Source organism: Dromaius novaehollandiae, chromosome Z (genome assembly GCF_036370855.1).
Source record: "Dromaius novaehollandiae isolate bDroNov1 chromosome Z, bDroNov1.hap1, whole genome shotgun sequence".
In the NCBI taxonomy this organism is placed as follows: Eukaryota; Metazoa; Chordata; class Aves; order Casuariiformes; family Dromaiidae; genus Dromaius; species Dromaius novaehollandiae.
The window spans coordinates 74,874,466-74,891,597 of record NC_088132.1 but is presented as its reverse complement, the minus strand read 5'-3'; the positions used below and the strand labels follow the sequence as shown (position 1 = coordinate 74,891,597).

General features: G+C 40.5%; 1 protein-coding gene across 2 annotated transcripts in view; it reads left to right on the top strand.

Annotated features, from left to right (window-relative positions):
- Positions 1–17,132, top strand: part of LOC135323455 (dynein axonemal intermediate chain 1-like) — a 149,167-nt gene that overhangs the window by 10,047 nt on the left and 121,988 nt on the right. For both annotated transcript variants that reach the window (XM_064501893.1, XM_064501894.1), the window contains exons 2-9: positions 1,785–1,853; positions 3,893–3,991; positions 4,894–4,974; positions 6,535–6,661; positions 8,066–8,145; positions 9,146–9,304; positions 11,088–11,147; positions 12,903–13,037. In XM_064501893.1, the coding sequence (XP_064357963.1) occupies positions 1,785–1,853; positions 3,893–3,991; positions 4,894–4,974; positions 6,535–6,661; positions 8,066–8,145; positions 9,146–9,304; positions 11,088–11,147; positions 12,903–13,037 (810 nt within the window). The remainder of the gene's footprint in view (positions 1–1,784; positions 1,854–3,892; positions 3,992–4,893; positions 4,975–6,534; positions 6,662–8,065; positions 8,146–9,145; positions 9,305–11,087; positions 11,148–12,902; positions 13,038–17,132) is intronic.

The window sequence follows — 17,132 nt, the reverse complement described above, 5'->3', positions numbered from 1 at the left end:
AAACTCGCAGTCTCTCATCATCTTAAAATATTTTTCTTCTGAATTCTTATTGCCAAGTCTTAACAAGTAAGGGAGTTTTAGAAATAAGATTTGGGGACATTGAGTCAAAGTCATTATGGCTACATAATTGCTTAATACAGAGAAAGCAGATGGTAGAAGTGGAAATTTAATTTTCATAATAAAGGGGAATCATGAGGGGAGAGTCTAGGAATTTGTGTAGAGACCCATGCTCCATGGGTCCAAGGTATTCATAAGGTATATGGAAAAGGGGATGAATAATGGGATAAAGCCAGGTTTTCCTGTAAAAAAACCTAGCAAAATCAGATGAAAATAGCAAGTGGCAGGCTTAAACAGCAAGCAGTGGTTCTTTGCATTAGCATGTAGTTGCACTGTGGGAGTCCTTGCTGCAGGAAGTTGTGCATGCTGAAAATGTACATGGATTCAAAAATGACGGAATGAGTTTGTAGAGAAAGAGGTCCGGTGATATGAAATAAAAAAAATAGCATTCTTGGTTCAAGAAATCCCTGTTGGAGGCTGAAAGGGCATCCTAGAGAATGCTCCATAAGTACCTGCTTTTGAATACTGCTGGAGGCCGATACTTGTCTAGGTGGATCGTTCATGTGAGCTGAAAGGCGCGCTCTTATGTTTTTCTAAAGAAAATTGAAAAACACATGAGAGCTTCCTCCACCCCTTTGTTTTCATTCCCACTTCTCCTCTTACAAACCCTGCTGCCCTCTCAGAAAGTCAAGAGCTTTTCCGTGTAAATTCCTGTTTTTACCATACATCCCATCTGATCTCCCAGTCACCTTTGTACCCACTCCTGTACCTTCTTCTCTCATAATCTCCATAATCTCCATCTTTCTTTTCTGGCTTTTCCCCCCAACACCAGAAGGTTTAAATAAAAATCTCCACACTGTTGATCCCACTTGCATCATCAGCTACCCGCCTCCTTTTATCATTAAATTTTATCTTCAACCTCATAGAATATGTTGATGCAAATTTTCTCTGAAACTGCTCTTATGAAGTTCTCTAATGTCTTCTGTTTTCCTTGATTTATCAGTTTTCTTTGATGCAGTCAGCCGGGCTCCTCTTGAAATAAGGTACTTTCACTCGCTGTTTTCTGGGTTCTCTTCCTATTTGTCTGTCAGTGTCCTCTCGAAAGGATCCTCTTTGTTTCCTCTCCTACTTTCTGTAAAGCTTTCATAAGACTTTGTCACTGGTGCCCTTCTCTTATTCCTTAACCTCTGTGTAACCTCTCCTAGAAATACACTGTAAGGCTCCCCGTACCTTTTCCATTGTTTTCTTTAAAGTCTATCTTAAAACCTTTTTTTTCGCCCTGATGCACTCAGGGAGGTTGGCAGTGGTTGACTTCCCAGCTGTTCATCAGTGTTTTCCATTGCCTCTCAGCACTCATTACTCCCTAGGTATTAATCTGCTGTCCCTTGTCTCACCAGGACATGCAAGCATTTGGGGCAAAAGCAGTCTTTCTGATGTGTTTGAACAGGACACTAGAATGTGGTGTGTAGAACATTTAGGTTTATAACAGATTAGCAGTAGCAAGGGTAGAGCGTAGTGTTGCTTCATGCAGGTAAACTGTTGCCTTGTATTATGAAAGTGACTGCTTTTCCTTCAAGTGATTCACAGGCAAAGCACTGGAATATTTTGGCTTTTGAAATGTACCCTTGCGGGAAATGTTAGCAAGCACATTGAAGTTTTATTCTGCTCTGGTTAAATTAGGAAACAAAGTGTTTTAAAGGTTTACATTGGATGCGTTCTTTTTCTAGGGCCAAACTGGACCTTCAGGAGGAAAGGCAGTACCAGCAAGGCCTGCTAAATCTGTATCCAAAAAACGGGTAAGATCCACAAATCCAAGAGCTTTTAAAAATCTTTTTTCCCCCCTCCTCATCTGTGAGGTACAAACTGGAGTATATCTGAATAATGTCATATTTTATAGAATTGGTAACATTACAGTATATTTAGCCCTGAGGGATTGCTCTAGATTTCTACTGAGGAGGGAATTCTCTAGCAAATTAGAATAAAAATAGAAATTAAAACAAAGACACAGTTTAGGTAAACTGCAAAATGAAAGGATTAAAAAAAAATTGTGATGTAAATTCCGAAGTATAAGCTGACATGGACTGTGAAAAAACCTGCCTTCTCTGGTTAGAAAATTCAAAACATAGCCCAGATTCATATAATTAACATACAAGTACAGCATTAGAGAGAACAGTGTCAACTTTTTGACTGTTAAACTCATTGTAATGCTTTTTATTGCCAGGCAAATAAATGCGTGGGGGGGTCACCCTTATTTAATCTACCTTCCTCTTATATAGGACCAAATCATGAGCTGATGTAAATTCGTTTAGCTCCATTGACATGGATGGAGGAAGGCAAATTAATATCAACTCAGTATTCTTTAAGCAGGCATGGTTTGCAAACAGCTTTTCACTTCTTAAGACAAATCACAGGCTTGTTAAACATCCTTCTTTTGGTCCTTTAAAAAAGGTATTTACCTTTACATAAAAAAGGTAAATAAAAAAGGTAAATAAAAAGATGTTTACCTGTTTAAAACCTAACAGTATTTTAATCAATGAGTGAGTGAAAACAGCATTGCACTAACTGGCTTTGAATTATACAAGATGAATGTCCTACAAGCAGGTGTTCATGTGAGTAACACTGCATCATGAATGAGTGTTCTGCTTTTGCAGTCTCTTGAGAATGAGAGCGCCTGACCTTCTTCCAGTTTGCCCCATTTCAGTTCCCTTTTCCCTTGTGGAAACTAGATTGCAGGCTGCAAGTTTCCTTGGGTGTTTGGCATATGCAGAATTCTCTGTTGCTTTCAGCCACTGCACATTTATACATGGCACCGTGCTTTTTACCTTTGTGGTGCTCTGCAAATAGCAAAGCTTTGCTGGGGCAGCAGCACTAACCAAAAATAATGAGACTGTTGTTTCTCCCCCTACCCACCCAAGCCGCTTCATGGGTTTATCCTGAAGTGTTCCTGTGATCCATACTCCAGGCACTGTACCTGCAAACAGCATTCACTTGCACCCTGGACTCATTGACAGCTGCATATGACTATAAAGTTTAATAGACCTGAGAGAGCAGTATTTAAAGGAATGATTGATTTATTTTAAATCAACTCATTACACATTTCAAACTGAGGAAGAAATTTTGCCCTGAGCAGCTAAACTCTTTAATCAGCAACTTGGTGTTCTGGCAGTTTATCTGTAATGACAAGTAATTGAAATTCATCCCTGCAGTGATCCCTTTCCTATTAAAGACATCATATCATGACACTAACCCAAGCCCAGCCCAAGCAGACCAGCTCTCTGTGTTGTGGGAGTGCAGACTGGCTGGCCTTTGCAAGAAAATGATTAACATTTCTCAGGAAGCCTCATCCCTACAGTTTTGTATCTTGAACTAATTTCTAAGTGTACCTTATATAACAGCACTTTAGAAGTAATTGTCAGTCCCTGGATTGCGTCTGATCAGTTCTGAACTATAGCCCATTTGGGCTTAGTATGGCCAAAAGAAACAGAATTGTCAACTTCTAAACTGAAACACAAGTGGAGCTACTTGAATTCTGTTACTGGAGTTACTCTAGTTTTGTTACAGGCCAGAAGTCATCTTCAGTCAGCAGCTCCTCGAACTGAGGGCCAGTTCTCAATTGTCCTGCTCACACTCACTGAACTCTTGCTGGCCACCGTAGACATTTAACAATCTTCAAATTTGGGCCTGCCATTTGGGGCTGTCTGGTCTAGTCAAAGCATAGATGGACAGGGAAGTGCAGTTTCCTCTTCCTCACTCCACATCTGGAGAAGTGCTGCTTGGGAGCAAGTGAAATGTGCACACGCTTGGTGCACTAATGGGCTTGCTGTTCCTGTGCTAGGATGAAGATGCGTCCACTGAAATGGGAGAAGGGCTCGATGAATGGGCAGCAGCAAAGACTCTTATCAAACCCCCAGATCAACTGGAGTTGACAGAAGCTGTGAGTAAAACTGTTCCTGGAGTTGGCATGAGATGTATATAAAACTCCCTCAAACAAAGTGTGCCTCTTAGCCCTTTGTTTTGAAGGACATTCTGCTAGAGTGAAAAGCCCCAGTGCTTGCTAGTATACAGTATCTTCAGTTTAAACCAAAATGGCTTTCAGCAGGAAAACTGGGAGTGTGTGCTTTGAAACACGGCCCTGGGCTTAAGGCAGAGGTACTCCATATGGAAAGTTCTTCCTTCTTGTTCCAATGGGGGAATGTGGCCAGGACTTCCCCATGCTGAGGAGGGCCCCGCCGCCAACCCTGAGCTTTTCAGGGGCCGGTGGGAGTCTGGGAGGGATACTGTAGCTATATGGCTGTTTCTTTTCAGCTTGATTCAGTGGCATTGCAGAGTCATTCACCCTTCTGGCTGCAGCTGTTTCCCTATTCTCCACTGCCGTATAAAACTCTTAGAGGGTAGCTACACATTCTTCCCCCGGTCAGGGAGTGAAAGCAGTTGACACTAGTACAGCTTTTTGTAAGCAGTGGCCGATCCTGCAAGCATTGCTACTGAGCTTAGTTTTTATTGTATTTTTGGATTGCACAGCTTCAAGACAGGGATTGTCTTTCTTGCCATGTAGAAGACATCTAGCATTTTGTAAGTGCTACCTCAGCCTAGCTAAAAGTTTACATGACAGCTGAAGAATTCAAGACAGGAAGCAGGATGACTGTGTTCTTGGTCTCCTCTGAGCTAGCTGTGTTCCAGCCATTGCTCTCGTGGAGATATCAGCTGTAAGGCAGATATCTGCAGCAAACTGAACATCATAGAAATGAGCATAAAGGACCTGGTGATCGTCTTATACTTTATGTAACATTAACAGTGGAATTTTATTTATGATACTATTTTGTTTCCATTTTGCAGGAATTAAAAGAGGAATTTACACGCATCCTGACAGCCAATAATCCCCATGCTCCCCAGAATATTGTCAGATACAGCTTTAAAGTAAGTGTTGGCATGACCTGTAAATCCAGGATGAGATTTTTTGTCATTAGCTGCTTTTGTGTTTGTTTTTTATTTATAAGAAAGTAAATTTCTTTTTAATGTGGCTTCATCTTTTTACATATTTACTGCTAAGGTTCCTAAAGTGTTTTTGCAGAGGGTGAGAGTCTGGAATCATTGACATACTTATTTATTCAGAAAAAGCAGATAAAAATTACTCACCAGGTTCTGGCAGCGAACATAATTAGTGCAGCTAACCTCAGGCAGTAAGTTTTTCCATTCAGTGGTGGTTAGAGGAGAAAAGGCGATGCTTTATGCAATGTGTAGGACAATGTGTGAGGACAGTGTCCTCACATCAAGTTTTGGTTGTTTGAATTATAGGATAGTTCAGAAATGTGCTCTGTGAAATCAGTGACAAGAGCTCTATGCACGATGAGTAGGTGTGAGCAAGGGAGGGTGCATCAGTGACTGCCGGGAAACTTCCAAGAGTCACACCTTCACATTTCTATGTGCAGAGCATATGCTGTATTACCCTGAAGCAGTCTTACCCAGCTAGTTTGTACAGCTAGCAACATAGGCTGCTGCAGGTGGGGAGTGGAAAGATAGCCCTGCCTCCCATGCTTTCTTTGAAAGGGTTGCACCCCATGAAAGAAATGAGAGCATGCAGGGACAATTCCTCCAGCTCTGGTATTGGATTATCTCCTAATTTAGGCAGGGAGTAGACAAGCATCCTGAGCCTGCCTCATCTCTGTGCTGCTGTAACAAGTTTGGCTAACTGTTAGGCTAGATCAGGAGAGAAAAGAATCTGTGGAAGCAGATGGGGTCAGTTTCTCTTTTCCTTGCAGTTCAAGTTTTCAATATTTATGAGATGGAAATAGGTGATGAATGATCCGTATCTTCAAATCTTTTTCAGTGACTGAAGTGGGCTTAATGCTATGTTGTGATTGGTGCAGAAAATGGTGGTATTTTTAATAGAGAACAAATTAGTGAAGCATCTGAGGTCTGCAGTGGCTTCTGATTGCATTTAGGTGAAACTCAAAGTCTGAATACGTGATTTGAGCCTAGGTTGATGTCTGTGCTGTATAGTGGTCTACAAGCAAGTGCCAATCAAGCTAGCTTCAAATAGCTGAATTAGTATAGTGCTTACAAACATAAGAGCCCATACTGTCTCCAGGTCAGAGCTGCTACCTCTAAATGGTGCTGCTCTTGTATGGGTATGACAGCTCATTCAGGGATCTCAGCACAGAATGACATTGGAGTCTTTTAGTGATGGCTGTGTAGCAGAGATGCACCAAAACTAGATTTAAACTCACTTGCTGTGGTACTGGTGGAGAACTAGAGGTTTCATGTTCTTGCTTTTTTTCCTTGTGTTTTAAACTTCTGGCTCTCAGTGTCATGAGATATCAATAGCTGGTAGAAGAAATTCAGTGTAAATATGTCAATACAAATACATATTTATCATTATGGAACTTACTTGGCTTTAGCAGTTGAGGCTACACAGTATTCTTGGCTTAAAATCATGCATTTCTCTCCACTGATTTTGGGTTTTTTTCCCCTCTGTAGGAACGAACATACAAGCCAATAAGCTATGTGGATCAAATGGCCATTCACTTCTCTTTGAATGGAAACATGATACTCAAAGATTCAGATGAAGGCAGATGTCAGAATGCCAGATTAAGCACTGAAGCAGGTAAGTTTATTGTCTGAAACCACAGTCATTTTTAGTTAGCCACTGGTATCATTTATTCAACATGATGGAGTGATCATGCTTCATGACTAGAGAAGAGAATAACTTTTATTTTGGCTTGTATCCTTCCTGTGAAAGAAAAAAGTATAAACAGTCAGATGTTTGCCACAGTGCAAAAAAACAGTCCGTGCTTTCAGGGCCAGGTGAACACTAACGTTAACACCATCAACTGAAAATTTCAGAGCTATTTGGCAGCTTTTAAATCGCTTGCACTACAATTATTTGGATATACATGTCTGAACTCCTTATTCTGCTTTGAAAGTTTCAGCCATGATTTGAAGTTTAAGGTAGTCTTAAAGTGGAAATGGTTGGAGGCTGGGTGAGCATTCAGGAAACTACCATATACTTGTTCCATTCTTAGACTCTCTCTAAAGCATCTACTTCTGGACAATGTGAGAAATAAGATATTGGGCCAGTTGGAGCTTTGACCTGAGCTAGTATGGCCATTTTTAGGTTCTTAGTTAAGAAAGATACCTTAATTCGGAGGCTCAAAAGCTGTTTCAGTAAATAGTTTTTGGTTGGATTTTCATCAGGGAAAGATGTACTGTTTTGAGATTTTCTCATATTCCCACTGTTTGTGAAAGGAGAAGTTGTGTCACAAACACTGCCCTTTGAAGGTGGTAACTTTCAGGCACAATCGTACCATTGCCTGAGCTCCTGAGATAGTTATTACTTGTGGCTTCTAAGGGTCAGTGCCTCTTTTAATTTACACTTAAAATGTGTATGAGGATTTGAAGTAGGAAAAGTGCAAAAGTGGGATCTTCAGTGCCATGAAAGCATGGATTGTTGTTGCTGGCAGTGCATGTTTTCATAGATTCCAAGCTGGCTAGTTTAAAGTAAGCTTATAGCTTGATGCTATGCACTCAGGGCTGTGATTGGAATGTGGACATCCATCATTCTCCAGCATAGCTAGTATATTCGTTTTTATCCATATAAATAAGAACCAACCACATTACCACTCTTTTGTATCAGTCATTCTTCATGGTTGTATGTAATTACAGACATTTTTGCAGAGCAGAAAGGTCCAGAATTGAAAGCAAAGCCAGAAACAAAGCTACCCAGATCAGTAGTAGATTTCAGAGATTTGATCTGAGTGGAAATCAGAGATTTGATTTCAGTCCAGCCAGAATTACTGCAGTATCATTATAGTAATGATGCTGTCTCCTTGTGTGGCTTTGAGCAAACCATTACGCTGCAAAATGAGAATGGTTCACAGTGTTAACTAATGAGATAGCATTTGAAAAGGATGCATCTATAGTAATGCTTTAGAAGATAGAAGGGTCTGCAAAACATGGGATAATACGTCCTATTGTCTAGGGCTTATACACTTATCTCTTCTGTTATCAGAAAAGCCCCCTGTTGAAGATTCTAAAATAATATCTGAAGAAGCAGAGATTAAAGATGAAGAAAGCACAGAAGATATACAGGTAATTCTCCATAGTTAGATGAGAGCTGCCCATCTTATTTTTAATATTAGATTAGAAATTCATTTTATTATAAAATGGACTGACTCAGAAGCTTCTGTAATTGATTTCTTTGTGCTTGAGATGTCTCTGCTGAGATCCTGTAGATTCTAACGAATAGCTGTGGTCCTCCTTCTGTTGTTTGGTTTGGAGGAGCTGCACAGGGGGAGGGCAGGTCCCTGCATGCCAGGTCTGTCTTCATCCAGAGATTCTATCAAGATGGACTGTAGTTTTCTGGGATCTGGAAACTTCCTGGACAACCTATCCATCCCTGAAAAGGAAATTGGGCAAAAGCAAGATGTGGAGAGATGAAAGCAGCAGGTATAACTACCTGAATTAAGTAGTGGCCTGGCCTGACTTAAGGATAGTTGGCTGATCAGAAAAGGAGCATGCTGTGAGAAGTTTTTTTTTACCCAAACTGCATCAGGCCCTGGAATCAAGATCTGACTAATTTCAGATTAAATTTAATCTCTTTAGCAAGGAAATGAAAACATGGGATACAGGACTGGAATACATTCTCCTGGTCCTTTGGTCCAGTTCCTTTTGTCATAGGCAGTCATGCCATATTACCCCATTCATGTCAGGCTCTGTTTTAAAGTAACTGTCTGATAGCTAGATATCTTCTAATTTCCAGTTAATTTCCAGCGATTTTTTCCAGTTTCAACTTGTAGCCACTCGAATTTGTGCCAACATTGTCTTCTAGCTGAAACAGCTTTTTCCCTCTAGTGTACCCCTACCTGTCCTGGTGTATTTCTGCAGTACCGTGTCCTTTCAGCTACAGTTGGACTGGACTGAAAAAAACAAATGCACTTATGTGTCTGTTTCACTACTGACCCCTCAATCTTCAAGAATAATCTCCTCTGCTAGAGAGCAGAAATCCAGCAGGCCGAAGCTAAGCTCTTCTGAAGAGGGAAAGAGGTGTCTGGCTCTTTCAGTGTAGAGTTTCTGCTCTGCTCTTTTGCAGGCTGCAGGGGAGGAAGAGGCAGAGGAGACAGGAACAGCAGAAGCAGCTGAAGCAGCAGAGGCAGAAGAGCTTCCTCCCCCAAGACCAAAGGAGCGCAAGCTCGCAAACCAGTTCAACTTCATCGAGAGAGCTTCAAAGACGCTCAACAACCCCTTGCGGGTACGCTGCTTCTGCCATTTCCTTTAGTGGTTGGGAGGAGCCTTCCTTTGGGAGGATATATAGAGCATCTGTTTTTATGTTATATCCTGTAATCCCTGCAGATACTGTTGGGAGGAAAAAACAGTGACTAATTATGGTAAAACCTTTGGGTTGGTGAAAATAGTGACAAAAAAATTGTTGCCTCATGGACTCTTGGGCAGCCTACAAGAGGTTTTGGTGCCCCTGTAAATCTTTACACCTCTACTTGAATATAGCATCTTTCATGTCTATTTTCTTATCTGAAAAAGAAGGATAGACCAATGGTTAGGGCAGTAGCCGAAGGCTTGGGATCCCTGGGTTCATTTTTCTTTTGCCACAAACTCCCTGGACAGCTTTGTACTTCAATTCTTATGTGCAGAGCAGGCATATAAGCACCTATTTATCGCAAGAGGACTGTAAGAACAGAAGTGTTAAAGTCTGTGTTAAGCTTAGGTGCTACAGTATCAGGCTTGTGTAAGAATAGCAGATATTCACTGCTGCTACATAGTACATCTCCCTTCCCACTCCATGCCTGTGCTTTGTGGTCGGTACAGACCCGAGACCTTATGTTCCCCACACCTCTTGCTGAGCTCCTGGCCATGTCAAAGGAATGTGTCTTCACAGGGCCCCCGACAGAATAGTACCAGTGATGTTTGCCCGCAGCTGAGAGGTCAGACAGCAGATTCCCCTGAGATACATGTTTCAGAGAGAAAATTCTCCCGTTTCCCCTGCTGCCCATGGTGTTCAAATCTATACAGCTTCCCCAGAGAGCCTACCTGCCTGCTTTGCAGCCATTTCCCCTAAGGGGAGAGCCTGTAGGACTGATGAGCTCGGAGAAATCTAAGAGTTACTGTGTTGCTGGAGCTACTGTCTCCTAGAAGAGGAGTCACCAGTAGAGATGGAGGATCTAAGGAGAGTTTGTGCAGTTGCGAGGTGCTTACTCCAAATTCTGCCTCTTTTAAAATCCCTGTAGAGGACACAGAATCCCTGTAGAGGACACAGAATTTCTTATTTCTCTATCCCTAGTTTTGCATATTCCTTTCCCATTGATATTACTGAAAAATGCTTGAGTGCCTTTGAAAGCAGAATCTAGCCCTTAAATAGCTGTGAAGTACTGATGTGCGCTGTGAAGGATGTGCAATTTCCACCTCTCACACTGCTGCATTTCAGAGGCCAGTGAAATGCTACAGGCAGCTTCTTAAAAATATCCTGACAAAACAGTTTTCTGAAAGAAAACACTGTTCCATGAAATGAAAGTGTTTCACAGAGATATATTAATTTCATTCCAATATTTGATGAAAGGGTGATGGAAATATTATTTCAGTAAGATCAAATGATTTGTTTAAAGGTTATCATTCTGTTTTTGTTTTGACTCTGCTGTATCCAAGTGGGATTTTAAATCTTAGGTAAAAACTTTTACAATCTGATAGCATACTAAAACAGGTAGCAGGATGTTTCAAATGGTAGAACTGACAGAAAGCATTTTAACACCTACAAAATAAAATACTGAAGTTAAATATTTTAATAATGTTGAAAAAAATCAGCCTCTTTTGGTCCATAAGAAAATCTACTGTAGTTCTACAACCCCTAATAACATTTGTGCAGTTCTTTAGGAGCTATTTAGATGCTGAATTAATGCAAGATCAGTATTATTCTAACTAAATGCTATGAGAAGTTAATTTCCACAGCTAGGACTATGTCACTGCAAAGAGTTTCAACATGTTAATGGTATGATTACACTTCTTTATGCTTTTTCTTTATTCAGGACAGAGCGTGTCAATCGGAGCCTACGCCTTGTAAAAATTTTTCAGCCACTGCTAACCAGGTATCTGTTTTTGACTTTATAAGCTCTTTTAGTGTATACTTAGGAGAATGAGATGAGAGAAAGGAGAAACTAAGTTGTCGTGTTTGTATTCCTTGCACTGGATTGTGCTCAGATACTGTGGCTTTGATCTCTAGTTTAAATCTGAGAACAAACTAGTGTGGCCCTCTTCCCTGCCTTGATGGAAGGCCCACTCTCAGCCTGTTGAATTAGACTTAGCTCCATTTTAGGTAGTGGGAATGTGCCTGTTTATTTATGATGAAGAACTGTTCCAAAACTGTTATGCAGTATTCTATCCATCTCTTAAAAATGTGAAAAAAAATATTTTACATGACATTTTACATGTGAAATATGTAGCTTTCACTGGAAAGGAAATCCAGCCAACTCTGCTGTTTCTCACAGATACTCACAAAATGTATTTCTGTTTGTCACTGATATGAACATTGGCTCAAACTTTATTATCTGTTTGTTGTAGCAGTTGACCACAGGAACTGTGAAATGAAAAAGGATTACCTGGGTGTTCTGGTGGTAAACTGGTACAATATCTTTAAAAATGACATTGCCAGAAAGTGATAGGAAAGGAGGGGGAGGAAGTGTCACTGTTAAGCTGAAAGTTCATCTTTCTGAACTTGAAATCACAGAGTAATTGGCCTAAGATCTTCCCTCCATCCAGCTGGAGTTTCCTTTGGTTTGTTTCTGACACTGATGATCTGAAAGCTTGAGACAATAGAACTACTAGGACAAGAAGCCATTGCTGAAATTTTACATGAAAATGTCTGAAAACTAAGAGGAAAAGTTTTTCCTTGTTTTCTTTTTATTCTCTTGAGCATTTGAATGAATATAAATTAATATTTTAACATAAGCTCTTTTTTTCCTCAGCTCTTCTTCGTTCTTGTTCTTCCTTATACTTGCATACTCCTCTTTCAAAGTTGTCCGTTCTGCTTCTTCTCCCACTCTTCTCATCACATCTTCTTTGTCCTTTCCATGACGTTTGGAACATCCTTCCTTCCCATTTCCACCTGTAAATTTATAACACAATGCAGTTTTTTTGATGACTATTTCTGCTATCTTTCTTTATGCCAATGTTTTAGTCTTCCTTTTGTGTTTGAATCATACTCCCTCACAAAGCTGATGTGTCAGAATTAGATTGTCTTTTCTTTGTTCTGAAAGTAACATATCTACTTCATACCGTATTACTGCTCCAGTACAAATGAATAATTCTTAAGTGGAAAAATTACTTACAGATCTACTCAGGTAAGACATTCCTGGCAGAGCAGAAGATGTAAAACTGCTCTCAGTTTCCATTTGATCATGTGTTGCAGCATTAGAGTCCAAGATTTAAATTGTGTTAAGCAGCTACAATATAATTTTCCAACGTGACATGAGAAATGTCATAAAGCAGATGTTTAATGCATGTTTCCTATTAGACACTGGTAAAATAGCCAAACAGGGCTGACAGAACGTCCTACAGAAAAGATGTAGATGTGAAGCACCAAGAAGGGACTTGGAGTAAGGAAATAGTTAAGAATGCCATACTGTCTTCTCAAAAAGTAAGGCATGTCCCATGAAGCTTTGAAAATACTGGGGTACAATCCTTCACTTTTTGTGCAAGTAACAAGCCCACTGTCTTTTGACTGATTCCAGAATGATTCCAAGGGGAGCGTTACTGTTGTGAACATTGTTTTTGTGATGGTGCAGATGTTTGTTTTCTGGAGTATAATCAGGTCCCTATAAGCCTTGCCTCTGTCTGTCTTTCAGTGGGAGATCTATGATGCCTATGTGGAGGAGCTTCAGAAAATGGAAAAGTCCAAAGAGAAAGAAAAACCAAGAGCCCATATAGCAAAGAAAGAAGAGAAGAGGAGGGGAAGAAAGTCAACTTCCCTGGAGTCGCAGGTACTGCCATGTGCGCATTTCGTAGTACTGAGAGAAGCTCACTCAGACTGATGATGGAAGCATCCATAGTGCAAGTTAGGTGAAATTTAGCAGCTCATGCGGGTTGCGTAGCTAGTTCTCTCAGCTGGCACGTAACAGCCCTAAGAAATGCAGAAATTATCTTTGCCAGGAACTTAATTCCCAAACAGGATTTCCTTTTTTGAGTTGCTGTATTTTTTATGAGAACGCAAAACAGTGTGATGCCATAATCTTGACTTCAAATTTGATTTCCAAATGAGGTTTGTGGCTTTCTTGTGGTGTGTGTTATCAATTTTGTGTTCCATTTTTGACTAGCATGTGAGGGATAAATGAAGGAAATAAGTAGAAACACTGAGTTTTCAAGGAGTTTGAAAGGATTTAGCTGTTAGCTGTAATTTTCTGATTTGAAAGTCAAAAAAATTTGCGATCCTTTCAAAATATTACTAAAGCAACATAGCACATTTGACTATTTTTAGTATAATGTTGTATAATTATTTATGATTATATACTTCTAGTATAGATAATATATACTTTATATAAAAGTTATTAATGATTAGTTTTTAATTATTGAAATCTAAGCTTACATACACAAAATTGAACAGTGATTCTGGGAGACCTGACCAGGGGGAAGAGGGGCTGGATCTTTGATGAATCATTTATTCATTTAGTTGGACAGTGTCAGAAACATCTCTGCCCAGTGTTCAAAGTGCTGTAATTCAGTAGTTACACAGCAAGATGATATCTCAGCCATGGTAATGCAGTCATCACCAGAGAAGGTCAGCCGCCCTGAACCCTCCAGAGTGGCAGGGTGAATGGCAAGGGCTGCTGCACCCCAGCAGCCCCCACTAGTCTTGCTTTTCTGAGCGGCAGGTATCATAACTCGTGCCAAGCTAATAACTCAGCTGCTGCTGTGAGCTTGCTGCTAGGCTGGTACTGGTTTCTAATCCAGGTTGCTCTGTCAGAGTGGCTTAGGAGTGCATTGTAGTCGTGCCACAGTCCATCCCCCAAAGTGGCAAGGATCCCATCTTAAAAATGTCACTCTGCTTCAAGCACTGGGAAAACAATACAGCAACCTCTAAAGATTTGCTTCATGTTCCAGAATGTTTTCAGGGGGTTCGGGAAGTTTTCATCAGGGTTTGATCTGTACAGAACTGTGGGTAGTTCTTTTGTTCCTCTCAGTCTATCTAAGTTAAACCATTTAGAAGACAAACTGAAGTAGTTTTTGTAATGGTTGGAGCTAAATGCAATGAAAACTATGATATAAAAACATGGAACTCAAATCTTAGCTTGCTGCTTGAATAGGTGTAGTTATATCCCTGTAACTATGATGTACCTCTGTAATATATGCTTGCTCCTGAGAATGGCTCTAGCTGTAGGAATATTAACACTTTTATACCAATACAGCTGAGTTGGCAGTAGAAGATTTTGCTGGTTTAGCTACCCCGCTATCGCTCTGCCATCAAAAGCCTCTTAGTGTAAACAAACCAGGAACATGTTCTGACAGGCTTCTTTGTGTGAATTGTGCCACTGAAATTCACAGTTCCTTCTAAAACTGATCAATCTTTCACCTGAGTAAGTGTTGGAGAATTAAGCCTGAAGTCAGCAATATAATTATGGGACTAATGGATGGATTGCTAAAAGCCGATCGTTAAAATTAAATAAGAATTCTACTGGTGAAACTACATTGTAACAGGCTGCTGCATGCTCCATTGACAATAGTGGGAAGCTGCAAACCATGCACCTGTGATCCACCCTTTGGTGCTTTTTGCTCTTAGCACTTTCCAGGAGGATTTCAGGGAAGCTAAGAAGTCAGTACACTGGAAAAGTGAAGGGAAAAGCTTCTTTATGCGGAGCCAGTCTCCAGAATTGAGACTGATTGTGAGAAATGTGTGAAAAGCCTGCTGAATTTCCCAGTCGTTGATGGTGGGGACATGCAACTTGACGTAATCCAAGGCTAGAATCTCACTTACAGCAGGTATTGCTTCTGCTCATGTGTAAGCCTACGGAAATACAGGTCAGTGGTGTCAGAATCTGCACCTGTAGTCTCAAGGCAGCAAATGGGGAAATGGGTTTTGTGGAACTGCCAACACATAGCTTGCATATTTGGGGCTACACATAGTAATTTTAACAGAGACATCACAGCTGAGCACTTGCTGAGGGCATCCTGCCTTTGATCACTGCTGAAGGGGAACTGTGGAACATCAAGCAGGAGACGTGGCTGATCTGTACAAAAGGCTGAAATCAAGGATGCAGTGGCTAGAGGCAGCAATCAACATCCAAAGAGCTTAAAGCACTTACACTGGTGCAGACCAGCCCCTCTTACCCTGAGATTACAGGAAATGAAATCACAAGTCTGATAGCATGTATCTTTAATAAATCTATCAAGAGAAGGGTGGAACTATGCAACTGGGGAATAACAAAGATAAAGTATATGTAGAAAGGGTAAAAATGTTTCCATTAATGTGACTTTTAGTATTAGAATTAGTTTGGAGGGAAAGAATAAAATTAGAGACTTGGGATTAAATCTGAAATGGAATAAAATAGCACATGAGTTTACCAAAGGTGGGCTCTGTCCGAATCATCTCATCTGTCTGATAAGAGAACAGTTGTGGTTTTCCTTGATAAGGGAAGTATAGTAAAGCTAATCCATCTGAAGTTCTGTAATGCTATTGCTATAATATCTTTGGGGAAATGATTACATAAATGGGAAAGGTGGTTATTAGTACAGATGGGAAGGGACTACTGGAGAGGAAGTCTGTGCATTTTGGGATTGATTAAAAAGCCTTTGATGAGGTGAGGGCTTACTGTTTGAAGTGACAGCAAGAAACAGGACTGTATCGGTGAGTTGTGACATGGCTGTGAAAAAGGCAAGGTAGAAAATGTTCTGTGAGGGATGGCGGAGAAATGTATTTCTCTTATGCAAGGCACTGGGAGAACTCATTTAGAATAGTGTAAGGAAGTATAATTTTGGTCACCCCTTTTCAAAGGACATAGATTACAAACCTTGACAGATATGGAAAAGAATGGAAAGCTTGAATGCAGGAAGCGACTAAAAACGCTTGGTTTATTTTACTGGTAGTGCAGAGGTGGAGAGGGAATCTGAGATACCAGGGAATCTGAGATTCCAGAGAGGGACAAGAATTATTAAGGCTGAGGACAGGGTGACAGAAGTACAAATAGATATGAAGTATTTAAGAATATGTTAAATCTGGAACTTACTGTACTGGGGCAGGGACAAAATCTCCTAAGTCCCAGGAGGGAGTTCAGGGAGGCTGTGTAGGAGAGAAAATGTGCCTTGTCTGCCTGTGTTAGGGAGGATCTGGAACCAGTAACCCAATGTCACCCTAGAAGTTTCTTCCAGCCTCTTTTGAATGTACTCTTTCACAGTGGTGTGCCAGAAGTAGCGTCTTCTCTCAACTCGTCTGAAGCAGAACTGGTTGAACGATTTCTTTCAAAGTCCAAACAAAACTTAGATTTAACACACGAATGCTCATTCCTGAATCATATGATTGGTGGCGATCTCAGGTCCTGCCTGACTTGTGCATCCCACTATAGCAGTACAGTTAACTCTTGAGATATGGCCACTGAGATAACCCAGCCCACAAGGTCATAATTATCATTTGGAAGCTTCTGGATGACCACCAGTTATTTTTGAAATAACAGCTGAAATCTAAATGCAATTAATCTTCACATAACTGTTCAGCTGGAAGTTCATCTTGGGGAGTGGATGAGTTGTTAGTAATTCCCTTGTCTTCATTCTGCTGTCTACAGAGTATCACTATTAAGAGCAAATAGTGAAAATGAACAACTGCTTGACAGGATTCAACTTGGGGGACATTATTTGGGATTTACAGTGAATGTTTGCAGTGTATGAAGGTGTTGGCAGATGACAACACAGTTATACCACGCTTTTTTCTTTGAAAGTGGGGACTTCTAGTAACAGTATGCTTTTTGCCAGAGGTACAAGCAGTTATTGCATTGGTTTTAGGATGGATTTGTCTTCTGGATGTGCAGTTATACATCAGCAGAAGCGTTGTTTCATGCTCCAGTCTGTTGGAGTTACACATTGCAACTGTC